General features: G+C 57.0%; 1 protein-coding gene and 1 long non-coding RNA gene across 3 annotated transcripts; one reads left to right on the top strand and one right to left on the bottom strand.

Annotated features, from left to right (window-relative positions):
- Positions 1–402: 402 nt before the first annotated feature.
- Positions 403–8077, bottom strand: LOC121816545 (uncharacterized). Its single transcript, XR_006056223.2, has 3 exons — positions 7685–8077; positions 3670–3729; positions 403–2798 (listed from the first exon to the last, which is right to left on the bottom strand). It is a non-coding gene; the product is annotated as an uncharacterized LOC121816545 (long non-coding RNA).
- On the top strand, positions 7263–27139 carry LMTK3 (lemur tyrosine kinase 3). 2 transcript variants are annotated; one of them, XM_027978559.2, is made up of 15 exons: positions 7263–7593; positions 8491–8624; positions 8886–9036; positions 9493–9569; positions 10045–10163; positions 13208–13295; positions 13888–14036; positions 14410–14494; positions 14604–14725; positions 14865–15014; positions 15669–18169; positions 21034–21443; positions 22907–23042; positions 23207–23344; positions 26625–27139. In XM_027978559.2, exons 1-15 carry the CDS (start codon positions 7518–7520, stop codon positions 26639–26641), a joined length of 4353 nt encoding a protein of 1450 aa, XP_027834360.2. In that variant the 5' UTR covers positions 7263–7517; the 3' UTR covers positions 26642–27139. The 2 variants fall into 2 exon arrangements, with proteins under 2 accessions (XP_027834360.2, XP_060254722.1); XM_060398739.1 differs by lacking the exon at positions 26625–27139 and adding an exon at positions 23623–26618.

Raw genomic sequence — 27139 nt, 5'->3', positions numbered from 1 at the left:
TAAAATAAAATGTTGTTATTAACATCGCTATCCCTGGGGACTTCCCTGGCAGTCCAGTGGTTGGAACGCCATGCTTCCACTGCAGCGAGCACAGGTTCGATCCCTGGTGGGGAACTAAGATCCCACACAACACATGGTGCAGCCAAGGACTGAAAAAAGAAAACATTGCTATCCTTGCTGCCTCCTTCTTTATGCCCATGCCAACTTGTTGGCTGGCGTGGAGACCTATCTGTTTGCCAAATGAATGAGTGAGCGAGTGAGTGAGTGGATGAGGTCTGAGGCAGCACCCTGGGTGCATGGAATATTCCTCCTCAAGCCCTTCAGTTTTCTAGAGGAGGAGGCTGAGTGGCCTCCCACCCTGATAACCCTATCCAAGGCCCCTCCCCTCCCCCAGTAGACCACTCAGCTCCTTGGCTCAATAGCCGGAGACTTCCGACAGCCTCACTGCACATTGCACATTGCTCCCCTAGCACTCCAGTCTCACTCCTTTAGTCACTAGACACACAACGCTCCAGCGCCTTCTGTGTGCAGGTATTGCAGAGAGAGCTGGCAACAAGACAGGCAAAGATTCTGCCCTCGGGAGCTCCATAAACAAACCTGTAGCCTGATGCCAGGCAGAACTAACCCCACTGAAGCAAAACGAATTGGACTAAGGGCCTGGGGAAGGCAATGATTGGGGCTGCAGCTCTGGTGGCGGGGAGGCTGCTCTGCGACATCCACACAGGGGCAGAGGCTGGACTGAAACAAGGGCATCAACGAGGGCATTCCCTAGAGGAAAAAAATAGCCAGCGCAAAAGCCCTGGGGCAGGTTCCTACTTGCATAGTGTGTTCAGGGGACAGGAATGAGGCCACTGTGGCTGGAGAGGGAGGGAAAGAGGGTCAAAGGAGAGAACGGAGAAATATTGAGGGGCAGACCATTTAGGGCCTTGTGGGCCAAGGAAAGGAATCTGGCTTTTACTCCAAGTGAGATGGGAGCCAAGGAGAAGGGATGTGAGCTGACTTAGGTGTTAACAGGCTTCCTGGGCAAGAAGAACCTGTAGAGGAGGTGGGGAGGGCCAAAGTAGAGAGCCTGTTGAGCTGGCTACTGCAATAGTCCAAGCAAATCATAATGGTATTTGCAGAGGTGACGAGAGTTGATCAGGCTCTGGGAATATTTTGAAAGCAGAGCCAGCTGACGGATCAGATGTGGGGGTGTGAGAGAAAGACAGGAGTCAGTGATGACTGGGAGGTTTTCGGCCTGAGCCACTGAGCTGGAGAGGCAGGTGGAAGTTTCCTGAATGTCCCAAGCTGTTTCACACCTCCTGGCTTTTGTGCACTCCATGCCCCTGAGCCTGCAATGCCCTCCTTTCTCCACTTCCCACCCCAGCCTCAGCCTCGCCCCCGCTCTCATCACAGCTGAGCCCAAATGTCACCCTCTCTGGAAACTTCTTTTGAAGTGTTCTAGGCTCCACACGGTGCGCCCTCCTGCATCCCCACAGTACCTTGCACTGCTTTCCCCAAACGGATGATCAGGATTTATTTGCCAGCATCTCTCGTGCCAAGTTGGCGACACTGGAGGGACTGAGGAGGGGCCATGGCTTTAACCCTGCGGCAAGTGCATTGAAAGGAAATGAACTTGAATTCTTTCCTTCATTCAGTAAATATGTCACATGCCAGGGACTCCAGTAGGCGCTGAGAAGTGAGCAGGGAACAGGAGAGGTAGGTCTCTGCCCTCACGAGTCTCTAGGGAGAGAGGTGACAATAACCCAAGCAAAGAAGTGAAAGATGTAGGGACTTCCCTGATGATCCAGTGGTTGAGAATCTGCCCTGCAATGCAGGGAACGTGGGTTCAATCCCTGATCAGGGAACTAAGATTCCACATGCAATGGAGGAATTATGCCTACATCCGACACCTGGAGAGTCTGTGCACCACAACAAAAGCTCCTGGGTGACACACGGAAGATGCCACGTGCCATGACTAAGACCTGATGCAGCCAAATAAATAAATAATAACTATTTTTTAAATGAAAGATCTGATGTGCCATAATGGTGATGCGATGGAGAAAAAAGCAGGATTCCATGTGTGAGACGGGGGAGGTGCAGTCATTCATAAGGTGATAGGGAGGCTTCACAGACTCACTGAGGAGGTGACATTTGAATATGGATCTAAAGGAGGTAAGGGAGGAGCCATGTGGTCACTGGGGAAGAGCAAACAGCAAGTGCAAAGGCCCTGAGGTAGGATTGTGCTCAGAATATGGGAGGAACTTGAAGGAGGCCAGCGTGGCCAGAGCCGCTGAATAGGGAGTAGAAATCCAGAGAATGGAAGGGGAGGGACCGTTCCAGCAGGACCTTAGGGACCACAGTGGAGACTTCACTTTTACTGCCAGTGAGATGGGAGCCACAGAAAGTCTCCAAGGAGGAGTGAATGGATCTGATTCAACTTTCAACAGGATTGCCATAAAAATAACAATGGACATTTACTGAGCACTTCCTACTAACCAGGAAACGGGAGAAGTTTCTGCAAGTGGTGTTGACAGAAGGCCCATTGTCTAGATGGCTAAGCCACCCTTGTGGGCCTTCTAGATCCTTCCCTTCCTCTCAGCCCACACCATCCCCTCAGGACTGATACAGTCTCCCACCAAAACATAGCCTGAAGCTTTTTTTTTTTTTCCCTGAAGCAATTATTCAACAACTTTATGGAGACAGAATTCACATACCGTGCATTTCAGCCATTTAAACTGCACAGTTCAGGCAATTCCCTGGCAGTCCAGTGATTAGAACTCCATGCTCTCATACTGCCAAGGCCCCAGGTTCAATCCCTGGTGGGGAAAGTAAGATCCCACAAGTCACGCAGTGTTGCCAAAAAAATTTAGAATTAAAAAAATAAATAAATGGTACAACTCAGTGGATTTTAGTATGTTAATCACTTTGTGTAACTGTCACCACAATCAGATTTAGAATATTTTATCACTCAAAGAAACTCCTTAGGCACAGCCCTATCCCAGCCCCACGCAACCACTAATCTACGTTGTCTGATTTGTCTGTCCTGGATAATTCCTGTAAATGGAATTCTACAGTCTGTGGCTATTTGTGTTACCTGACTTCTTTCACTCAGCATAATATTTTCAGGGTTCATCCATGTTGTAGCATCTGTCACTAATTCAATCCTTTTGGTGGCTGAATAATATTCTACTGTATGAAGGTAGCCTGTTTTGTGTAGCCATTCATCAACTGACGGACATTTGGGTTGCTCCCACATTTTGGTTGTTATGAACAAGGCTGCTATGAACATTCTCATGCAAACGTTTGTGGGGACATGTGTTTCCATTTCTCTGGGGAGATACCTAAGAGTGGAATTCCTGAGCCATATGGTAATTCTGTGTTTAACTGTTTGAGGAAATGCCAGACTGTTTAAGTGCTCACAATCTTCCCACCAGCAGTGTATGATGGTTTTGATTTCTCCACATCCTTGTTTGTTGCCGTTTTTTTTTAAAAAAAATTTATTTATTTGGCTGCATGTGGGATCTAGTTCCCTGAAAAGGGATCGAACCCAGGCCCCTCGCATGGCAAGTGCGGAGTCTCAGCCACTGGACCACCAGGGAAGACCCTCTCCACATCTTTGTTGACACTTGTTATTGTCTTGAAGTGAGTTGGTCCTCTCCACCTCCACTGCCAGTAGCCATCTCTCACCTGGACTTTGAAGTCACGTCCTCCTTGTGTTCCAGGTTCCACCGTCAGTCTCTCCCCACACTACAGCCAGAGAAAGCCTGTCAGCCCCAGGGTCAGAGCCTGCCCCTCCCCAGCTAAGAGCTCTTGCACTGCTGTTTATTGACTGATAAATCCAAATTGCTCGCCGGGCTTGGCCCCTGTAGCCAGCCCCTGCTCACCCGTCTCTCTCTCCAGTTTACTCATTGCTCACGCCCCTATTTCCTGCTCATTCAGATCTAGCCACATCAGCCTCCCATTCACTTCTTGATGCCCCAAGGGCTGCCCAGCCTCAGCCACCCCCAGCGCTCTTCTCTCTGTCCTAGTACGTTTTGCACTGCTCTCCTCCAACCTCTTTCCTTCTCCTCGCAGATCCGAGCTTTACTGTGACCTTTCCAAAAGAGCCTCCTTGGACTCCTCCGCCAACCCAACAACTCCTCTCTTCCAGGCTCGTCCTTATTGCATTTAGCGCTGTTACAAGTTGCGCGACTATTTGTAAGACAGTTTGCCCAATGGCCGCCTCCACCTTAGGAAGAGTCCCATGCGGGTGGCTGAGCATCAGTGCCTGGCCTGTTATGTTGTTATTGTTCAGTTGCTAAGTTATGTCTGACCCTTTGTGACCCCATGGACTGTAGCCCGCCAGGCTCCCCTCTCCATGGGATTTTCCAGGCAAGAATACTGGGGTGGGTTGCCATTTCCTTCTACAGTCCCTCCCCAACCCAGGGACTGAACTCACATCTCCTGCATTGGCAGGCAGATTCTTTACCCACTGGGCCATCTGGGAATCCCCCTTGTTTCTTTTACTGTGACCCATAATGGTGGTGGTGGGGGAATATGTATCTATATCTATATCTATAGCCTCCTGTCAGAAAATAAAAAAGTTTCATAAATGGGTATTTCCCCTGCATGTTCTAGATTATTCTATTCCATTTTTAAAAAAACTGGCCTCAGCCAGAAAGCTTGATGTCAGCCCTTGGTAACGGATCACTGTTCATAGTTTGAAAAACTCTAGCAGACCTTCTATAAGCCCCTCTGACACACATCCACCCACCCCACCCCACCCCCATCAAAAGCAGGAAATAGGTTTGACTGGTTACATGCTGTATCCGCAAATTCTGGCATAGGTCCTGGCTGAGCACAGTGGGTTTAATGAACGTTGAGTGAATAAGAGCAAGCCAGGGCCAGAGTTAGGACTGCAATCCTGCCTGTACCGCTCCCTAGGACTCAAGAATTCTGACCACCTCGATTGCAAAGATCCAGGCAGCGTAGCCCCAGCTCCAACTACTTCACCCATCCTCTGCTTCTTCTGGGGTTGGAGGTTGCGAGTGGGGAGACGACATTAACCTGAGCCTCCCTTCTGGAGGAACCAGAACTCCATTTCCCGTAAGCCTCAGGGGTGGGACTACATTTCCCATAAGCCTCTGCTCCCGCCACAGTCTGTGCCCTTCAGCCACAGGGGCAGATAATTGCATCTTTCCTCATCCCCCAGCCCCCAATTCCGTACTCTCTACCTGCATATGGTCAGTCCACCCTGCAGCGCTGGTCCCGGCACCCCCTCCTTCCCACCCCTCCTGGTGTGATGAACCTGCCTCAGTTTCTCCAATGAGCGCCCCCCTCAAAGAGGGCTCATTGAACCCCTCTCCCTCCCCTTCCCCTGGGGTTGCCAGTCCCAATTGCGCTGGCTGCGTTTGGGACCCGCGGGTCCTGGACACCTGCTGGGGAACGGGGGCAGGGGCGGGCCGTGCTGGGGATGGGGTGTCTGGGCCGCCTCCGCGGTGTGCAGTGAGGCTGCGCCTGCGATGCGCAGCTCCGGCCCAGCCTCAACGGAGAGGGACGCAACGCAGGGGCTCAGGGACCACAGAGAAGTCCGCGCGCAGGGTGGGCGCCCGTGCTTCCGGTGTGTCTGCAGCTCGGGGTGCTGTGCGGGGGCGGGGGTGGGGGAGTGTGACCCCGAGACGGCGGCGGCCTGGCACGTGATGTGTGCGTCCTTGTCTGTTTTGTCTGTGTCCCTAAGGGACCAAGTTCCAGTCCCCACTCAGCCACTTTCCGGCTATGTGCCTTGGGGCAGATGTCTGCACCTCGCTGTGCCTGTTTCCTCATCTGTACGATGGGAATGACAATTTAAAAGTAATGTGTGTAAAGCGCTGAGAACAATGCCTGGCGCAGTTAATGCTCCTAAGAATAAATAAATTAAATAAACTATGATCATGTATCTTCTGTATGAGGCAAGCACCTCTGGTTGTGTAAAGGTTGCGCAAACTCATAGGAAATGTGGGTATTTGTGATGCGTGTGTCTGTGTGTGTCTTTGTATGTGTTCTGTATGCATGTGGGTATTTGTGTATGTAATGTGTGACTACACTGGGGTAATGTGTTTTTGTAACCTTGTGTGAAATTTGTATGCATTTGTGATGTGTGTGTCCATGTGTGTTAAGGTATGTGATGTATCTTTGTGTATCTGTGTGTTCAGTGTATATGCCTGTGTTGTCTATGTGTGTTTCTGTCCGTATAATGTGCGTGGCTGTGTATGTTATGTGATATGTGTGTATCAGTGTAATGTATTTGTATTTTTGTACATAATTTGTGTAGCTTTGTATATTCTTTGTAGTGTACATCTATACCCATGGGTGAGTTGTGCTTGTATATGTGTATCTGTGTGTGTGACTTGTGTCTCTGTATTCATGTGAATGAAATGTGTCTGTGTGAGAGATATGTGTATCTCTGAGTCTGTGTTGTGTATTTGTGTGTATTCGCATATGTGATATGCATGTCTCTCCTTGTATCTGCTGTGTATCTGTGTATATTTGTGCACGGGATACTTGTGTCTATGTTAGTGTGTATCTTGTGTGTGTCTCCATGCAAGTGATGTCTGTGTGTGTGTGTGTGATATGTGTGTCTGTGGGTCTTCTTTGTTGCCCATTTGTTTGTGGAATGTCTGTGTTCGTGACTTTGTGCTTTGGTGTGTCACCATGGTGTCTGCGTGGATCTTTGTGGTGTGCGTGTCTATGGAGTTGGGGCTTTACTTTGTCTGTGGCATATGTGGGTCTTTGTGATGCGCTGACGTTCCTGCGTGGCCGGGTGCATCTATGCCGGGGGCCGGCCTGCCTGTGCGTGCTTAGTGCAGCCCATCATCCCTGCGTCTTTGTGTATGACGTGTACGTGTCCCCGTCTGCCGAGCGCTGTCCACCTTTGTATGTGCTGTGCTTGTCTGTGAGGGTCTCTGCGACATGGGTCAGCCATGTGTGGGCTGCGTGTGCCTGTCTGACATCTGCATCTTGGCGCGGAGCACACGTGTCCGTGCTGGTGGCATGTCACAGAAGCGTCCGGGCCAGGCACGGTGGGCCCTGGGTCCCCCCTACACGAGGGTCTGCTGGTCCCTGTCTGTCCCTCCCCCTCCCCTCCCTCCTGGCAGCCAATGCTACTGGGGAGCCAGTTGCTATGACGACGCTCCATCCTCCCTCCCTCCTCCCTCCTCCCACCCTTCCTCTGACAGGCTCTCTGCTCCCCCAATCCCGGCTGCCCTCGGGGGCGGGGCCCTCATTCTCCCCCCCCCACCTTCTACCCTCTCCCCCCCAACCCCAGCAACCCCGGCTCCCCGGCTCCTCTCCTCTGTCTGTCTCTCCATCCCTTCATCTGTCTGTCCCTTCAGAGAGGGGGAGGGGGGTCCCTGAGCCTGTAAGCAGCCCCTCCCTCCCCCTGTCCTGAGCCTCCTGCCCCTCTCCTGGGCCGGGGGGAGGCCAGGGTCGCGCGGGTCCCCATGGCTGGGGGCTGAGGGCCCGCCCCCCCCCTCCTCCCCAGCCGCCACCACCTCCACCTCCCTGCCATCCTCGACAAGATGCCTGCCCCCGGCGCCCTCATCCTCCTCGCGGCCGTCTCCGCCTCCGGCTGCCTGGCGTCCCCGGCCCACCCCGGTGAGTCTGTCGGGCCATCCTGCTGTCCAGTGTCCCCCACCCCCACCCTGGCCTGCCCCGGGGTCTGTCTGCGGGGCTCCGGCTCCGTCACCTGTGTGGCGTCTTCCCGCAGCGAGCCAGGGCCTGGGGAGGCGCAGGAATGGTGCCTCTGTCAGCAGGGCCTGTGGGAGGAAGGCTGGGGGCTGGGTGGGGAGGGGGTCCGTTCGGGCAACATGTGTGTGTGCAGACGCGCGCGTGTGTGTGTGCAGGTGTGTGCAGGAAGCCGGGAAGGTCAGGGCCTCTGGGAGAATTGGGGACAGAGAGGAGGAATACTATTTCTAAAGGGGACATAGCCTTGGAGGCTGTCTCCGGCTTTGGGGGAGTCCCAAGGCTTGCGGAGCTCCCGACTCAGGACCTGGGGCTGGGGACCGCGGACATGTGTGTGCTCCAAGCGTCCCTGAAAGTGACAGGCCTCAACCCCCGTAACTAGGATCCAGCATGGGGCGAGCACCTTCTCCCAGCCTGCAGCTGGGGGCTCATCCTCTTCTTCAAATAGGGGGTAAGAAGGCTGTCGTGGGAGCGTATTTTAAATTCTGAGCGCTCCAGGCTCCACTGTTACTCCTCCTTCCCTCAGTCCTCACTGAAATTCATCCAAGCCTGAGGGTGAGGTGATGGGGTGGGGGTGGGGGGGTCCCAGTTTGGGGCGAGAGGAGGGACCCCACCCCCAACCCAACCACTTGAGAAGGCCCCAAACTACAACTCCCACAATGCCCCGAGCCACCCGGCTCCTCTGCCAAGGGGCCCCTGGGTGCAGAGCATCATGGGAGTTGTAGTCAAGACTAACTGGACGGGGAGGGGCAAGGAATCTGGGAGCCAGGGGCGTGAAGACGGGAGCCCAGCCCAGCCCTGTCCCCACAGATGGATTCGCCCTGGGCAGGGCGCCTCTGGCGCCTCCCTATGCCGTGGTCCTCATCTCCTGCTCTGGCCTGCTGGCCTTCATCTTCCTCCTCCTCACCTGTCTGTGCTGCAAACGGGGCGATGTCGGCTTCAAGGTGAGGTGCACGAGGGAATTTAAGGTGGGGAGGAACACTTTAGCAAGGCCTTTCCTCCGCTTCTCCCCCACCCCCACAACCGGGGGAGCCGGGCAGTGAGTCTGAGAGCCCTTCAGGCCTGAAGTTACAGCAAAATCCAACTCCAGATGAGAATTGGACTGGGATTGGAGGACAGTTGGCAGAAAGGTGGGATATTGATTAGAAGGAGCATGGCGTGTCTCACCGCTGTGTTCTCCCACCCTTCACCCCTCCTGGCCCCAGGAGTTTGAGAACCCTGAAGGGGAGGATTGCTCCGGGGAGTACACGCCCCCCGCCGAGGAGACTTCCTCCTCACAGTCACTGCCTGATGTCTACATTCTTCCCCTGGCTGAGGTCTCGCTGCCAATGCCTGCCCCGCAGCCATCACACTCAGGTATGGCCCTGCACCTTGACTGGGATCCCGTGGCCCTCCAATTCAGGGTGGGAGGAGCTGGCAGCCCTCCCTCAGGGAATCAAAGAGAAAGGCAGAGGTGGGAGCCTTGGAATCTTGGAAGAAGTTGTTGCTTAACCCCGAACCAGATTTGGAGATTCTTGCGGAGCAATCCATGATGAGGTCAGCCTAGATCTTAATGCCAGAGGCAGAGCCAATGGCAGGCTGAAGTTAAGTCATAGGATCTTGGGACACCAAAGGGAAGAATGGATTGGACACTAGAAACTTGTGGGCAGCCAATGAGGAGACTGAGATCTCTTCATGGAATGTTGGGGCAGCCAATGAAAAGATTTGTTGTGTCTGCTTTGACCCCGGTCCCCACTGAGGTAGGGGATGTTGGTGGCACTTGGGAGGGGAGAGAGGCTCAGGTGCCTCCCCTTTTACTGTCCCCCACGCCAGACATGACCACCCCGCTGGGCCTTAGCCGCCAGCACCTCAGCTACCTACAGGAAATTGGGAGTGGCTGGTTTGGGAAGGTAAGTAAGTGGGGCCGGGGGTGGGAGGTGGGGGCTCCCACAATCCAGGGCGACACTCCTGTTCTGTGTCCATTGCCCCTGCTCCCACCACTTCTCATCTGCCCCCTGCCTCCTCCCCCTGCCCCCTCGGCCCACCCATTGCCCTCCCCTCTGTTCACCTCTCACCGGCTCCCACCCACCCCATCCCCCCATCTGTCGGTCAGCGCCTCCCTCCTCACTCCATTGACCACTCCGCCTCGCCATCCGGCTCTCCACGCGTCCGTCTGTCCATCCTTCCACCCGTCCCTGCGTCCATCGGACTCTGGGCCTGTGAGTCTCCCACCCCGTGTCTGGTGGGGATATGAGGGTGGTGGGAGTTGAAAGAAGAGGCTGGAAAGGAGAGGGAAGTTGGGAGCCATACGGTGGGGTGGAGGGCACTCCCTGGGATGGGGCTGGGGAATCCCCAGGCACTGATTCCTGGGTCCTCCTCGAGCAGGTGATCCTGGGAGAGATTTTCTCCGACTACACCCCGGCCCAGGTGGTGGTGAAGGAACTCCGAGCCAGCGCAGGGCCTCTGGAGCAGCGCAAGTTCATTTCCGAGGCACAGCCGTACAGGTATGGGGACCTCTGGGTAGACATGGAGCCCTGAAGGCCCGAATATCTGAATCTGTGCTTCATGGCGGTAATGTCTGGGAGCAGGAGGAGTACAGTGTGGGGTCAACTCTGGATTCCAATCCTAGATGTACCTTTCCCTGGCTGTGCCAGTCAATCTAGATCATTTCCCTCCCTCAGCCTCGGGGTCTTCCTCGGGCCAGAGGCAGGGACATGAAGGCAGTGAGATGCAGGCAAGGGAAACAGTGCAAAAGCTGAGCTGGAAATCTGGAAATCAGAGTGGAGAAGGCTCCACTCTGAACCTTCATCTAGAAAGTGAGTCCAGGAAGTCTGAGGAGCCTCATGCAGAGGGCAGCTGAGAGGATACAAAATGGGCCTTTGCCTGGCACAGGGTCCATGATGGTGGTCCCTTCTTCGGGCCCCTGCCTGTGGGTTAAGAAAGGCAGAATCAGAATCACAGATCAGGGTCCTGAGTGGCTGCACCAAATGGCCACTGTCCACCCACGCCTGTCCCCACTGGACTGGGAGGTCTGGGAAGACAGGACGCTATCCCTCTCCTGCCTGGTCTCCACTCTCAGAGCTTCTAGATCAGGGTTAATTAAACCTCTTTTCATATATGCCCTGTGGGGTATTGTGTGCCCGGGCATGGAGAAGGTGTGTATATGGGCACCTTTTAACAGAGGGCTGTAAAAGTGAGCTTTGCCCTGAGATTTTATGAACCTTTTCCTCTGAAAACTCCCGTGGTTTCCTGTGAGTCCCAGGACAAAGTCCCAACCGTCCCTAGAGCCCACAAGCCCTGTTCCCTGACCCTCCCACAGACCAGCCTCAGTGCCACTGTCCTTGCTTTTCCCTCTGTCTGGAATATTGCTCCTGGCTCACCCACCCCCAGTTTCTGATGGTGGGATCCCTCTCCTCCCTGGGTCTCAGATCAGAAAGGCCTTCTCTATACACACAAACACACACACTGCCACCTAAGGAGGGCCCTGGGATGCTCCATCATATCAACTTGTGTATTTTCTTCATCACACGTATCTTAATGTGTCATTATTTCATCCATGTATCCGTGACTTGCCTCTCTCTCTCTCAACCCATGCTGGCAAGCATCAGCCACATATGGGTACTTAAATTCATCTTAAATAAAATGCAGTCAAATTCAAGATGTCTTCCTCAGCTACCCTTGCCACATTTCAAGAGCTCAGGAGCCATATATGGCCAATGGTTCCCACGTTAGACATCTCAGATGGAGAACATTCCCACCTTCTCAGAAAGTTCAGGTGGAGAATGTAGGACTATACTGGCAGCTCGGGGTCCATCTTGTCACCCAGCTACAAGCTGGCCCTCAGTAGACATTTGCCGGATGAGCCACAGACCTGAGAACAAATCCCAGCTCTGGCACTGTTACCAGCTGTGTGACCCTGGGCAAGTTACTTTACCTCTCTGAGCCTCCCTTTTCCCCTGGATCCAATGGGAAACATCATCCTGGCTAGCAAAGGTGTTAGGAGGATTTGATAACAGAAGGGGCCAGCCGTGGCTCAGATTAGTAGGTGTGCAATGGATCCAAGCTTCCTTCTACATCTGCCATCCTAAGTCTCCCCATGATGGGAGCTCCAGTCATTTTATTTTTTTTTTCAAGCCCCAGCATATGCTGGTGCTTTAGGAAAGCTTTATCTCATTAGTCGTCTCCCAAGCAGGAGCAGAAGCCACTATCCACACCCGCCCCCCAACCCCTCTCCTGCCAGGCCCCAGTGAAACAAAAACTGTTCTACCCTCCTCGAGCCAGGTTGCAAGCTGCAACCTAGGCTGCAAGCCCTGGATGTGTTCATCTTTCCAGAGACCCTAGGGTCATGTAGCAGGGTTAAATCCTTCATTCCACATGATTTTATTGAGCACCTACTAGTTTAGGCACCGGGAACATGGCCACACACACAAAAAGCCCCAAATCCTTGTCTTGTAAAGCTTGCCACCTAGTGGAGGGGACACACAATAAATGAGCCAGTGAAGAAATAAATTTTAACAGGAAAATATCACAGACTGACAAGTGCCTTGAGGAAATAAGGCAGGATGTGATGGAGACAGAGGAGCTCTGGGATGGGAACTGTGGGAAAGGCAGGCTTGACTAGGGTGAATCAGTTTCACAAAGCACTGTGGGAAGCGTGTTCCAGGCAGAGGGAACAGCAGGAACAAAGGCAGTGAGGCAGGAGAAATGCCAGCTCCTCTCTGATCCTATTAGATTTCTTGCCACAACTTTATGAGGGGATTACTATGACCATCCCCATTTTACATTTGAGGGAGAGGCCAAGTGACTTCTGTGAGGTTACACGCCTGGGAAAGGTGGAGACAGGATTCAGAAACCTGCTCCCCCAACCTGACTCTTAGCCACAGTGAGAGGATAAAGGAGGGGCATCCCCCAGTGTTGAGGGAAGGGCAGTGATATCTCTTGAGGAAAGGATGTTGACATTAAGGGACAAGGAGGACTTTGAGAGTGGAGTGTTCTCCACAGAGAGAGGTATATAAGGCCTGAAGCCTAGGCAGGCACTGTGAGTCTAAGGAGATGTACATGGGGTGAAGGGTGATGCTGGGAAAGGCAGGGGAGCAGGAAAGACAGGAGTGAGCCAGGCTCTGTCCCAGGGCAACCAGGAAGCCATGGAGGGTTGTGAACAGGTGGCCATCAGGTCGGGGCAGACTGAAAGGGAGAGACTGGAGGCAGGGAGGCTGGGAGGAGGCTTGAGCTGGGGCTGTGGGAGGGGAGGGGAAAGAATCAGGGGGCAGGAAGAAAGGCTGAGGGGGTGATGAGCCAGAAGGAGGGGCAAGGAGGTGCCTGAGGGTCTGGCTTGGAGACTGGGAGACAGTGGGATGGACCTGAGGTGGGGATACAGGGAAGGAGTGTGTGTTTATGGGGGAGGGGGGTTAACTCTCAAGTAAGGAAACTGAGACCCAAGAGGTTGAAGCAACAGTTTGGTTTTGCTGGGAGGTTGGGGTGGGACACAGGGCTGGGGTCGGATGGAAGGGGCTGTTTCATGACCCAGGCAACCCCCAACCCCATGCAGGAGCTTGCAACACCCCAACGTCCTCCAGTGCCTGGGCGTCTGCGTGGAGACATTGCCCTTTCTGCTGATTATGGAGTTCTGTCAACTGGTGAGGGTCGGGGGGGGGGGTGTCGCGGGGTCGGGGGAGGGGCAGAGTGAGGAGCTGGACCCGGTGGGGGCTCAGGGCCACTCGCAATGACATCGTCATAGCGACACCTGCGAGAAGACAGCATTTCTTAGATGAGCCCTCAGTCCCCAGGTGGATGGGCTTCCCTTGTAGCTCAGTCGGTAAAGAATCTGCCTGCAATGCAGGAAACCCGGATTCCTTTCCTGGGTTGGGAAGATCCCCTGCAGAAGGAAATGGCAACCCACTCCAGTATTCTTGCCTGGAGAACCCCATGGTCAGAGGAGCCTGGCAGGACAGAGGAGCCTGGCAGGCTACAGTCCATGGGGTCGCGAGAGTCACCACGACTTAATGACTAAACAGGAAAATGGGGACCCTGACTAGCACGCGAGGAGGTGGCACACCCTGACTAGCACGTGAGGAGGGTGCGTTCTGTTACTAAAGCGTTTCTCAGCAGCAGGGGAAACTGAAGCCCAAATGAGTGCAGCGGCCACCCCATCCTTGCCTCGGGTTGGCTGGATATGTCGATGCCTGGGAGGGGGCGGTGGGACTGACCCTTCCCTGCCCTCTCTCCCAGGGGGACCTGAAGCGTTACCTCCGGGCCCAGCGGCCCCCCGAGGGTCTGTCCCCTGAGCTGCCCCCTCGAGATCTGCGGACACTGCAGAGGATGGGCCTGGAGATCGCCCGCGGGCTCGCACATCTCCACTCTCACAACTACGTGCACAGGTGGCAGCCCGGAAGCCACCGGGCAGAACTGGGGCGAGGAGGGAGGGCGAGGGGCTTAAGGACGCAAGGACGCTTGAGTTGGGGGCGGGGCACAAAACGGGGGAAGATTAGGGATGGGGGAAGAGGCGGGGTCAGGGGCGGTGGGGCGGAGTCAGGGGAGGAGCGGGGTTAGTGAAGGGGCGGGGTCACTGAAGAGTGGGCGGTGTCGGGAAGGGGGAGGAGTCAAAGTAGGGGGAGGAGTCAAAGTAGGAGAAGGAGGAGTGAGAAAATGAAGACGGAGCAGTGCGGGGAAAACTGGGCGCACTCTATAAGTAGCGGGGCGGGCTTCCCCAAAGCTGCCCGCTTCTTACCTCGCCCCCTCGCCTGCCTCCAGCGACCTGGCCCTGCGCAATTGCCTACTGACCTCCGACCTCACCGTGCGCATCGGAGACTACGGGCTGGCCCACAGCAACTACAAGGTGGGGGCTGCCCTCCATCAGGGCGGGGAAGGGGGCAAGTTGGGGTGGGGGGGTGCCCCGGCCCGCCTGACCGCGCCCCGGCCTGCGCACCCCCCCACCCCCGCCCCAGGAGGACTATTACCTGACCCCCGAGCGCCTTTGGATCCCGTTGCGCTGGGCAGCGCCCGAGCTCCTTGGCGAGCTACACGGGACCTTCATGGTGGTGGACCAGAGCCGCGAGAGCAACATCTGGTGAGGCGGGCGGGGGGCACAGAGGGCAAGGAAGGCGGAAGGGTCACAGGTTCTACAGATGGGGAAACTGAGGCCCGGGGAGGGGGGCGGCTCCCTGGAGGGTCAGGGCAGGGCTCTGACCTCTCTCTACTCCCTGCAGGTCCCTAGGGGTGACTCTATGGGAGCTGTTTGAGTTTGGGGCTCAGCCCTACCGCCACCTGTCAGACGAGGAGGTCCTGGCCTTCGTCGTCCGACAGCAGCACGTCAAGCTGGCGCGGCCGAGGCTCAAGCTGCCCTATGCGGACTACTGGTGAGGGCGGGGCCTGACACCCGACCCCTGACCTTCCACCTCCCATCCCGGGATGATCCCAGAATCCTCCACTTCATTTCACACTTTCCCCTGCACACTTGCAGCACGTGCTGCCAGCCCTAAACTGGAGTGGGGACGTCCCAACCCCTTCTGCCAACATCTGCTTGCTACATGGAGGAAGGGAAACTGAAGCATGGAGTGACACAGCTGGTCTCCAAATCTAGTTTCTCTGACCCTAGAAGACCTCTGCTGCTTTCCTGTCTCTGATTCCAAAACTTGTAACCCAACCAGAAGGCCACCTTAACTGTCACTTAACTATCATTTCCCTACTGTGCCTTGCTGTCCTCTCTTCTAGGTCTCTGTCCCTCTCTCTCTGGTTTCTGTCTCCCACCTTGGTCTTTTTTTCCCCTCTCTTTTGGCTGCGGGTCAGGGCATGTGGGATCTTGGTTCTCTGACCAGGGATCGAACCTGTGCCCTCTGTAGTGGAAGCACAGAATCTTAACCATTGTACCACCAGGGAATTCCCCTCTCTTGGTCTTGACTCACATCTCCCTGGGTGTCTGCCTACCTGGTCTCTGCCTCCCCTGGGGACCCACCCCCGCCCCCCAGCTGGGACTCTGCCTTGCTCACTCTTGCCTCCTCCCTCTCCCCCAGGTACGACATCCTGCAGTCCTGCTGGCGGCCCCCTGCCCAACGCCCCTCAGCCTCTGATCTCCAGCTGCAGCTCACCTACCTGCTCTCTGAGCGGCCCCCGAGGCCCCCACCGCCACCACCCCCACCCCGAGATGGTCCCTTCCCCTGGCCCTGGCCCCCTCAGCACAGCGCCCCCCGCCCGGGGACCCTCTCCTCTCCGTTCCCCCTTTTAGATGGCTTCCCTGGGGCTGACCCCGATGACGTGCTCACGGTCACTGAGAGTAGCGGTGGCCTCAACCTTGAGTGCCTGTGGGAGAAGGCACGGCGGGGGGCTGGTCGGGGCGGGGGGGCACCCACCTGGCAGCCGGCATCCGCGCCCCCGGCCCCCCACGCCAACCCCTCCAACCCTTTCTATGAGGCGCTGTCCACGCCCAGTGTGCTGCCGGTCATCAGTGCCCGCAGCCCCTCCGTGAGCAGCGAATACTACATCCGTCTCGAGGAGCATGGCTCCCCGCCGGAGCCCCTCTTCCCCAATGACTGGGACCCCCTAGACCCAGGAGTGCCTCCCCCCCAGGCCCCCCAGGCTCCCTCCGAGGTCCCTCAGCTGGTGTCCGAGACCTGGGCCTCTCCGCTCTTCCCGGCGGCCCGGCCCTTCCCGGCCCAGTCCTCTGCATCCGGCAGTTTCCTCCTGAGTGGCTGGGACCCCGAGGGCCGGGGCGCCGGGGAGACCCTGGCAGGAGACCCTGCCGAGGTGCTGGGGGAGCGGGGGGCTGCCCCGTGGGCCGAAGAGGAAGAGGAGGAGGAGGAGGGCAGCTCCCCGGGGGAAGACAGCAGCAGCCTTGGCGGGGGCCCCAGTCGCCGGGGTCCCCTACCTTGCCCCCTGTGCAGCCGCGAGGGGGCCTGCTCCTGCCTGCCCCTGGAGCGGGGGGATGCTGTTGCGGGCTGGGGGGGCCACCCTGCTCTTGGCTGCCCCCACCCCCCAGAGGACGACTCGTCCTTGCGGGCCGAGCGGGGCTCCCTGGCCGATTTGCCCCTGAACCCCCCCGCCTCGGCCCCCCCCGAGTTTCTGGACCCCCTCATGGGGGCGGCGGCGCCCCAGTACCCCGGGCGGGGGCCACCTCCCGCTCCCCCCCCCCCGCCGCCACCTCCCCGGGCCCCCGCAGACCCAGCCGTGTCCCCCGACCCCTCCTCGGCCGTGGCCAGTCCAGGCTCAGGCCTGTCGTCTCCGGGCCCCAAGCCGGGGGACAGCGGCTACGAGACCGAGACCCCTTTTTCCCCCGAGGGAGCCTTCCCCGGCGGGGGGGCAGCAGAGGAGGAAGGGGTCCCTCGGCCACGGGCTCCCCCCGAGCCCCCCGACCCGGGAGCGCCCCGGCCGCCCCCAGACCCGGGTCCCCTCCCGCTCCCGGGGGCCCGGGAGAAGCCGACCTTCGTAGTTCAAGTGAGCACCGAGCAGCTGCTGATGTCCCTGAGGGAGGACGTGACAAGGAACCTCCTGGGAGAGAAGGGGCCCCGGAAGACGGGGAGAGGCCCCGGGAATCGAGAGAGAGCCCTGGGCCCGAGCCGAGACCCCCCAGTCCTGGAAAGCGGGAAGCAAGCCCCAAGCCTGAACGAGGGCCTGAGCCTCCCGGTAAACGGGGTGACAGTGCTGGAGAACGGGGTACCGAGAGCCCTGGGCGCCGACGAGAAGGTGGCAGAGAATGGGGACCCCGGGTCCCCAGAGAGAGAAGAGCAAGTGCTGGCGAATGGGGAGCTGCCACCCCCAAGGAGAGAGGAGACAGTGCTGGAGAATGGGGGCCCAGGGCCCCCAGAGAGAGAAGAGCGAGTGCTGGTGAATGGAGGACTGACACCCCCAAAGATCGAGGAGGGGTCAGAGAATGGGGGCCTGAGACTCCCCAGGAACCCGGAGAGGCTGCCAGAGACTGGGCCTTGGAGAGCCCCAGGGCCCTGGGAGAAGATGCCCGAGAGTGGGGCTCCAGCCCCCACGAACGGGGAGCCAGCCCCAGAGACCTCACTGGAGAGAGCCCCGGCGCCCGGCGCGGTGGCCTTGGCCCTGAACGGCGGGGAGACAGCCCCTGGCCCCGCTGGCCCAGCCCCCAGGAGCGGGGCGCCGGAACCCGGGACCGAGAGGAGAGCCCCCGAGACTGGGGGGGCACCGAGAGCCCCCGGGGCTGGGAGGCTGGACCTCGGGAGTGGGGGCCAAGCCCCAGTGGGCACGGGGATGGCCCCCGGCGGCGGCCCCGGAAGCGGCGCGGACGCAAAGGCCGGATGGGCCGACAGCACGAGGCCACAGCCGCCCCTGCCGCCGCTGGAAGCGCAGCCGAGGAGACCGGAGCCAGCGCCCCCGAGAATCAGGCCGGAGGTGGCCTCCGAGGGAGAGCCCGGGGCCCCAGACAGCAGGGCCGGCGGAGACACGGCACCCAGCGGAGACGGGGACCCCCCCAAGCCCGAGAGGAAGGGCCCCGAGATGCCACGACTGTTCTTGGACTTGGGACCCCCTCAGGGGAACAGCGAGCAGATCAAAGGTGAGCAGGCTGCCGGGAGCATGGAAGCGAGGTTGGGGGCCAAGGCCCAGCTCTTTCCAAGAGGTAGGGTGCGGTTGAGAAGCTCAGCCTCCCGGGTACCAGGCAGGTCAGCCTGCTAAGCAGTGCAGATCCTGGAGTCATACTACCTGGTCTCAAACCCTGGTTCCACCCCTCTCTAGCTCTGACCTTGGACAAACTCCACGCCTCAGTTTCCCCATCTGCCAAAAGCAGAAGACAAGGATAGCACCTACCTAAGAGGATGGCGAGAGCTGCATGAGTTAGGACTCCCAAAGCCTTTGACCCAATGCCTGGCACTTCTAAGCACCAGCCATTACATCACAATTGACGTCAACCAGGGATTGCAAACTCAGATGCTGAGCGGGGGAAGGGCAACAAACAATATAAGGGAATGAATGAATGAATGAACCAGAGCTGAGACGTGGGGTGGGAGCTGGGGAGGAAATGCAGCCATTTCTAAGCTTCATTCGGGAATGCCCACCCAGTATTGCCAAATCTGCTGCTTTCCCCCTTTAAGCCAGAGTGCTGGGTGTTTTAATGGTGGAAACTAATTCAAACGAGGCCTCTCTGTGGGCTGGGCTGCCAGTGCATGATCTCTGGCTTAAACTTTCCACCAAGCTGAAGTGTCATCAGTGTGCCAGGCCTCCCCGGTGCCAGGCTCTGAGCTGCCCAGGGCTGGGACCCAGGGAGCCTCAGACCCTGCCCTGCCCACCGAGGTACTGGTGGCCTGAGAGCCTAGGAGAAACGCCTTTTCTTGAAACTTGAGTTTTGATAGGAACACAGTGGGTGTTTTGTCATAGAGAAGGGACGGTGTAAGAGAAGATAAATGGAGAGTAAAGATAAATGGCCCCTGTTTAGATCTGGACATAGGAGTAGTTAGGACTCCAAGCTTCCACTGCTGAGGGCATAGGTTCAATCCCTGGTTAGGGAACTAAGATTCCTGCATGCCATGTGGTGCAGTCAAAAAAAAAAAAGAGAGAGAGAGAGAGATTAGGGACTGTGGTTCCACTCGAATCACCTGGAGGCCTGATTTCCTTAAATACTGGTATGAAAGTTATACTGGTATGACCCGGCCAGTTTCATATTGGCAACCTCATAGCCATACTTGAGGGAAGGGTTATCACCTTGGTTTGCCAGAAGAGCTTGAGATTCAAGAGGGAAAGGTCACGAAGGGGCCTGGGCCCAGAACCTTCCTTCCTCAAACCCATGGTATTAGAATACTACCCTTTCTCAAGGTTGTTGTGGAGAGTTTGCAACCAGCTGTGTCAGAAAAGACCCTGGGCCACATGAAAATGACAGAGGATGAGCAGCTAAGATGCCTCAGAGGGTCTGGGGTGGGGGTGGGGGATTGGTGTTGGGTGAGAAGAGACTGGGGATAGCCTTTAAAAAAACAACAACAGTGAACTTCTACTTATCCTTCATGAGCCCACTCAAATTTCCCCTTCCTGGGGAAGCCTTCCTGATTTCTAAAGGCTGTTACCCTGTACTTCCTCTGGGTATCCAAGCCCCTGATAGCTTTCTCCATAAAGCCCCACCCCACCCCATCACCTTGAGATGGGTGGTCAGGGAAGGCTTCAGTGAAGAGGCAACTTATAAGCAGATATGAAGGAGTGAACCCGGTGGACCTCTGGGAGAAGGATGTTTCGGGTAGAGGACACTGAGATGGGTACTAAGTTGGCATATTCAGGGGAAAACAAAAGGCTGGTGAAGCTGGAGTAGAGTGAATGAGGGGTGCAGAGAGACTCAGTCCACACCCACCTTTCTCCTTGCCCTACCCTGATCCTCTTCTCATTCCCACCATTGCTCTGCACAGGGCCTGGCACACAGTTCACTTATGCAGTAATGGAGGAATGGGTGGCCCCTGTCCATTTACCAGTGAGGAGACAGAGGCTCAGAGAAGTGGATCTGCTTGCCTAGTGACACATAGCAAGAGAGCAGGGTAGGCTTGGCATTTAAAGTGAGGTTTCCTCCTCCAGGGACCTGAAGTCCTCTTCTTCTTCGACTTCCTAAGATTAAGGAGTCACAGGGTAGGGAAAGGACCTGGAGATGCTTAGACACCCCAATTTTCTGGCCATGCAGGGCCAAAAAGGGAAAGAGAGTATCTTGGTCAACATTGTATAGCAGGGAACATTCATTCATTAATCCCACAAATATTGACTGAGTACTTCTGTGTACTGGGGCTTGGGAATGCAGCCAGAGTGAGCACGACTCAGCCTCTGTTCTGTGGCAAGGCAAACGTTCATCACAGTGCCGCAGAATTAGAGTTCTACACTGAGATCAACTGCTCAGAAGGAGAGGTGCTTGGTACTACAGGGGGCAGAGCAGGTAGCCTGGCCTGACCTCCTGGGAGATCCCCGAAGGCTTTAAAAGCCCAGACAAGAGCCGGATGATGCACCAGACTTGAGTTCTATACGGAATTTCCAGGCAGAGGGAACAGCCTATGCAAAGGCTCAGAGGTGGGAGGAATGGGGGGTGGCCCATGTGGCTGGATGGAGGTCAAGCCAGAAGGAGAGGGCAACAGAGCCAGGATAGGTCAGCAGAGCCTGGGCACTGGGGTCTGATGGTCCTGGGGAGAAGCTGGGGCTTAGTGCTGTGGGCACTGGGGTCTGATGGTCCTGGGGAGAAGCTGGGGCTTTGTGCTGTGGGCACCGGGGAGCCGTGGGGAAAGTTAAGCACTGGATTAGGAGGAGATCGCTCCCCTTCTGCTGGGAGAACCCCAGTGCAACCTTTTGGTTCACAAGGGTGGAAACAGACTGTGCCTGAGATTACCTGAGGACACACAGCTAGGTGGGAGGGCACGCCTGTTTCCCCGAGAACTGGAGCTCACCGAGTCTCTCCCCTCGCAGCCAAGCTCTCGCGGCTCTCGCTGGCGCTGCCGCCGCTCACGCTCACGCCATTCCCGGGGCCGGGCCCGCGGCGGCCCCCGTGGGAGGGCGCGGACGCCGGGGCGGCTGGCGGGGAGGCCGGCGGGGCGGGGGCGCCGGGGCCGTCGGAGGAGGACGGGGAGGACGAGGACGAGGAGGAGGACGAGGAGGCGGCGGCAGCGGGCGCGGCGGCGGGGCCGCGGGGCCCCGGGAGAGCACGGGCAGCCCCAGTGCCCGTCGTGGTGAGCAGCGCCGACGCGGACGCGGCCCGCCCGTTGCGGGGACTGCTCAAGTCTCCACGCGGGGCCGACGAACCCGAGGACAGCGAGCTGGAGAGGAAACGCAAGATGGTCTCCTTCCACGGGGACGTGACCGTCTACCTCTTCGACCAGGTGCGCTGCGGCTGCGGGCCCGGGACCCCCGGGGTGGTGTCTGCGGAGGGGCGGGGCCTGGATGAAGATGGCATCTAGATTGGGGCGGGGCCTGCAGGGTGAGGGCGGGGCTTGGGAGAAACTGGCCAGGGAATGGGGCGGGACTTGGAGGACAGGATGAGGCCTTGAGTGTGGGGGCGGGGCCTGAAGGAAGGCCACGCCCATGGGCGGGGCTTGTAGGCTGAGGGTGGAGGCTGGCTAGGGGATAGGGCGGGGTCGGGGGGTTAGGGCCCAGTTCAGAGCAGAGGCGGGGCCTGGGGTAGGTGTCGGTGCTTGGAGGGCTAGGGAGAGGCCTGGAGAAGAGAAGGGACCCGGAAGAAAGGCGTGATACCTGCTAGCCAGAGGCTAAGGAGGAAAGTGGCTTCCCTGGTGGCTCAGTGGTAAAGAATCCGCCTGCCAATGCAGGAGACTCGGATTGAATCTCTGGGCCGGAAAGATCCCCTGGAGAAGGAAATGGCACCCCACTCCAGTATTCTTGCCTGAGAAATCCCATGACAGAGGAGCCGGGCGGCCTACAGTCCTTGGGGTCGCGAAAGCGTCGGACCTGACTTAGCGACTAAACAACAACAAAGGAGAAAGTGAGGATTAGGGCATAGTCTGCAAGTGGAGGTGGAACCTAGTGAAGTTCGGGGCCGGGTTTGTTCACCAGCGCTCTAAGGATGTGGAGGCTGAGGGGCGGGCTCAGAATGGAAGAGATCTTACCCACTAGTTGGCGAGTGTCGGAAAAGCTGCAGGTAGGGCTTAAGAGATGCTGCTTGTAGTGTTAAGATGCTAAATTCAGTAAGTGGGTTCAGGGATGGGACAGAACGAATGAAACAGGGATTGAGGATTGTGTTAAACGTAGCCTGAGAGGTTACTGTTGAAGAGAAAATGCTGCTTGTGGACTGGGGCGGGGCATACTAAGGTCCTGAGATGAGTGAGAACAGGGTCAAGAGCTGAGGCCTAGGGCACTAAAACAAAGGGGCGAGACTTGGAGAGCTGGAGCGGGACCACTTCAGAGGGCGCGAGGAGTTCACAGGAGGGTCCGGAGGTGCTCACGATGGGTTAGGGGTTTGGAAGATCATAGGGGCAGGTAGTTCTGCGGTCAGCCTGCAGCCGAGATCTAGGACATGGGTAAGGGTCTTGGATCGGGGCAGGACTTACGGAGATAGTCTTGGCTTAGGGGCTTCCGTGGAGGCAGCGCGTTAAGGAGCCCAGAGGCAGTTCCTGCGGTTGACTGTGTAGCTGTGGTCGAGGGAAGAGCCTCAGGCTGGGGTGAGGTTAAAGCTAGCCTGCGGCTTCGAAGGGAGAGTAGGGGATTTTCAGAGACAGAATGTGAATTGAGATGTGTGAAACCCCAGAAATGTCAGCGGGGTTTGTTGCTTGTTGGGATGCAGTGAGTGACAAGTTCGTCCCCCTCCTTGCCCCCTAATCTACCCTCATAGGAGACGCCAACCAACGAGCTGAGTGTCCAGGGCCCCCCCGAGGGGGACACGGACCCGTCCACGCCCCCAGCGCCCCCGACGCCTCCCCACCCCGCCACCCCCGGAGATGGGTTTCCCAGCAACGACAGCGGCTTTGGTGAGGGGCGGGATGGGGCAGGGTTGGGGGCGGGGTCTATGGCTCCGGCAGTGATGGGCGGGGCCTGCCGAGGGGCGGGGTCGGAGGGCAGAAGGCTGATATTGCAGGGCTGAAGGAGTGACTGAGGGGCTGACCGCCTCCTCTCCTCTCCTTACCCACGCTAGGAGGCAGTTTCGAGTGGGCGGAGGATTTCCCCCTCCTCCCCCCACCAGGCCCCCCCCTGTGCTTCTCCCGCTTCTCCGTCTCGCCTGCGCTGGAGACCCCGGGGCCCCCCGCCCGGGCCCCCGACGCCCGGCCCGCAGGTACGGTGCTTCAGATCCTCGGCCCTGCCTCACCTCTGCCAATTTCTCTCTGTCCCCATCTCTCTGCATTTGCCTGCGTCCCTCCAAGTCTCTTCCTTTCCTCTCTCTCTGACTGTTCACCAGTGAAACCCACCCACCCAACTCTGGAATCGGCTCAGACCAAGAGATGTCTATCAGATGGGCTTGGGGAGTCATGCCCTTGTCTGAGTCTCACTTTCCCTTCTGTAAGGATCCCCTCTTAGTCTTGTCCATGATATTTTTTTTTAATGCGCTGCAAGTGGGATCTTAACTCCTCAACCAGGGATGGAACCCGCGCCTCCTGCAGTGGAAGCGCAGAGCCTTAACCACTGGATCACCAGGGAAGTCCCAGATTATTTCTTTGTTCTTTTTTCTTGTTTTCTTGCCCATCTTTGGGCTCAGATTCCTGCCTGGTACTTGTGTGATTCTGTTCCCCTCTCTGAGGGTACAGGTTGTCAGAGGCAGACAAGGAGACGGAGGAAACCAGGAGGCTCAAAGCTAGTTAGCAGGAACAAGAGCAGAGAGGCCATGGCCAGGGATTCCCATAGCGATAACAGCAAGCACTCACATAGACCCTAGAGTTTGCTTGCAACATCTTAACCTATTTAATCCTCACTATGATCCCATAGGATGGATTCTAGTCTCATCCCCATTTTACAGAAGAGACAACTGAGGCTTAAGTAGGGAGACATGAGGAGCCAGGGTACAAACCTAGCTCTGAGTCTGTGCCTTCTCCAGCAGTCAGTGTTTGTCCACTTCCTTTCTTGAGTATTACTTATGCCATATTGCTAATCCTCACCCACCTTAGGGGAACGTCCTTGGATGCAGGGCTTGCCCTGGGCCAGGCAGGTGGAGGTGTTCCCAGAGGACAGAGCTAAATAGGTGGAAGGGGCAACTGGCTCTTGTCAGGGAGGGCTCCATGGCAAGGCCTGGCTCCCCTACACTGTGCCTGAGTTCAAGTGTTGGCCCTGCCACTTCTTGGCTGGGTGACCTAGGGTGAGTCGCTTTCTCTCTCTGTACCTCAGTTTCTGCAGAATGAGGAGGATAACAGGATCTAACTCATAAGATTGTTAAAGGGATTAAATGGCTTAATCCTCCCCTTGCACGCAGCAGTGGTCTTTAACTGGTAGCCGCTACTGCATTTAATTAAGTAGATGCTTACTGAGGATCAACTGTGCAGGCAGTGGGTGAAGGGGATGTTCTATGCTGAGCAAGATCAGTGAGCCCCCCTCCATCCCACCCACAGCACTGACCCCAGTCCCACAGTGAATGAATAAGTGCAAAACTCAGGGTCGCTGAGAAAGGAGATGCTGAGAGGAAAGGGCTTTCTGTCCTCGGTAATGGAAGGGCCCTTTAACCAGGGACTTGAGGGGTTGGTTGTTGTTAACTAGGTGAAGGGGAAGGGGACAGTGTTCTAGCTGATGGAACAGCTTGCCGAGGGCCTGAGGCAGGAGAGAGTTTGGCTGGTTCATGGAACAGAAGGGAAGCGGGTGTCTGGGGGTTACTTGGAGAGTGGGGCAGATGGAAGTGGGTGGGGGGAGGTGAGAGAGAGCAAGGCATACCTTGCGGGCTTGAGGGTGGGTTGAGGGGCAGGGACTTTGTCCTGGGGGCCCTAGGAAGCCATGGGAGGACTGTGAGCATGGGAGGAGCAGCTTCAGTCCCAGAGGTAGGAAGACTTCTCCTGGGCCTCGTGGAGGTGAAAGGAGGCTGGGGAGGAGGCCAGGGTGAGTGTCCAGGAGGGAGATAGGGCATTCAGCGTCAAGGGCAGGAGGAACGGGCTGCGGGCTGACTCTTCACTTGGCAGCATCCTCAGATTTCACCCCCGAATGTCACTTCCTCCCAGAGGTCCTCTCGGAGGCCCCCACGAGAACAGGGTAAGACAGGGTCCAGCGCATGGGGACACCGGCCAAGTGGTGAGTCAGGGCTGAGGCTGGCAGGGCCAGCAGTCCGGGATGACTTCACCTTTATTCACCGGGAGACAAGAGGGAGGGCCGGCCAAGTCATGCAAAACCCCAAAACCCTTTACTCAGTCCTTAGACATTCCCACTGCAGCTGGGCTGCTGAGCTGGTTTCTAGAGACCATGGGTGGGATGGGGGTCTAGGCAGAACCCCCTTCTGCCTCAGACCCCTGTGCTCGGCCTGGCTATGCCCACATCACACATGTTCCCTGGGTGCTAAGTGATGCTACGAATGCCAGAGTTTTCCTACTCCTTTGAAAAAAAATATAAATGTCATGATCATCATTTAAAGATAGGGAAACCACAATTTTCCTGGCAGTCCAGTGGTTAGGACTCCACGCTTCCACTGCAGGGGTTCCTGGGTTTGATCCCTGGTCAGGGAACTAAGCTCCCATGAACTAGGCAATGTGGCCTAAAAGTAAGTAGAATAAAAAAGAGGGGGGACACTGAGGCTCAGGGACTGGGAGTGAGGGCTATGACTCAGGTGGTAAGTATGAGTGTAGTGGGATGGTGTCTGGTATGCATGCCTCGTCAACAGTCTTCACCCCATGGGCCTCGATTTTCCGGATCTGTCGAATGGGTGAGGGGCTCTCCTTTCATGAGAGAGGAGTCGTGGTGGGAAACTTTGGTGAGAGGGCACTTTGTGCAGGGCCTCTACTGGACGCTGGGAATGCAGCAGTGACCAAATGCAGTCCCATCCTCTCAGGTCTTCTGTTCTGCAGGGGCAAGCTAGCTCTTTGACAATGACTGAGATTATCCCAGAGGAGAGACATGAAGAACATTTATGTTATGTTATGAAGACATAACTATAGTTCAGAGACTTCCACGCTGGTTAGGACTCAGCACTTTTTCTGCTGAGGGTCTGGGTTTGATCGTTGGTCGGGGAACTAAGATCCTGGAAGTCATGCCACATGACAGAAAAAACAAAAATAGAACAAAAATCAGGGGTGAGGAATGACTGCTTGACTGAGAATGGCCAGAGAAGGCCCCTGAAGAGGGGGCACGTGGGTGGAGGCCTGAGTTCTGTGGGAAGGGCTTAAGGGTGTGCCAGGTAGTGGGAGCGGCCAGTGCAAAGGCCCTGGGGTAGGACTGTGCTTGGAGGAACAGCAAGGAAGGAGACCAGTGTCGCTGGAGCAGATTGAGTTGGGGGAGGGAGTAAATACAGACAGACAAGGGACAGAGCAGACAGACCATGGGGGTTTGTGGGCCACAATGAGAACTTGGTTTTTTACTCTGATGAGCCAGAAGCCATGAGCCCTTCTGCCCAGTAATCCCATTTCTCCCTCTTCTTCCTCCATCTTCAGGCCCCGTGGAGAACTGACTCCCCAAAGACCCGACCCCCCTGCACCCCCAGAAGAGGGGCTGAGAGTAGAATCCTCTGTGGACGACGGAGCCACTGCCACCACCACAGATACCGCCTCCGGGGAGGCCACCGAGACTGGGCCCTCCCCCTCCCCCACCATGTGCCAAACGGGAGGCCCTGGCCCCCCGCCCCCTAGCCCCCCGGACGGCTCCCCTGAACCCCCTGACCCCCTCGGTGCCAAATGAGGCAGGAAACCCCTTGCCCCTCCCTGGAGAGCCGCCTTTCTTGGAACTGAACTGAACTCTTTTGGGCCTGGAGCCCCTCTGCACAGCGGAGGCCCCTCCTTACCCCCTCCCAGCCCCAGACAGGGGCCGCAGGCTTCGGGGACCTGGACCCCTCCCATCTCGCGTCTCCCCTTCTCCACTCTGGCCTGGCCCCTGGAGGGGTCTCTGGTTCAAACCTTCGCGTGGCATTTTCACATTATTTAAAAAAGACAAAAACAACTTTTTGGAGGAA

This window comes from Ovis aries, chromosome 14 (assembly GCF_016772045.2).
Source record: "Ovis aries strain OAR_USU_Benz2616 breed Rambouillet chromosome 14, ARS-UI_Ramb_v3.0, whole genome shotgun sequence".
NCBI classification, from domain to species: Eukaryota; Metazoa; Chordata; class Mammalia; order Artiodactyla; family Bovidae; genus Ovis; species Ovis aries.
This window is presented reverse-complemented; position numbering and strand designations above follow the sequence as displayed.

Coding starts and splice junctions, on each gene's coding strand:
- LMTK3 (XM_027978559.2), top strand. CDS start 7,518: ATGCCTGCCCCCGGCGCCCTCATCCTCCTCGCGGCCGTCTCCGCCTCC. Junction 14,037..14,409: donor TCTCACAACTACGTGCACAG/GTGGCAGCCCGG, acceptor GCCTGCCTCCAG/CGACCTGGCCCTGCGCAATT. Junction 15,015..15,668: donor CTGCCCTATGCGGACTACTG/GTGAGGGCGGGG, acceptor CCTCTCCCCCAG/GTACGACATCCTGCAGTCCT.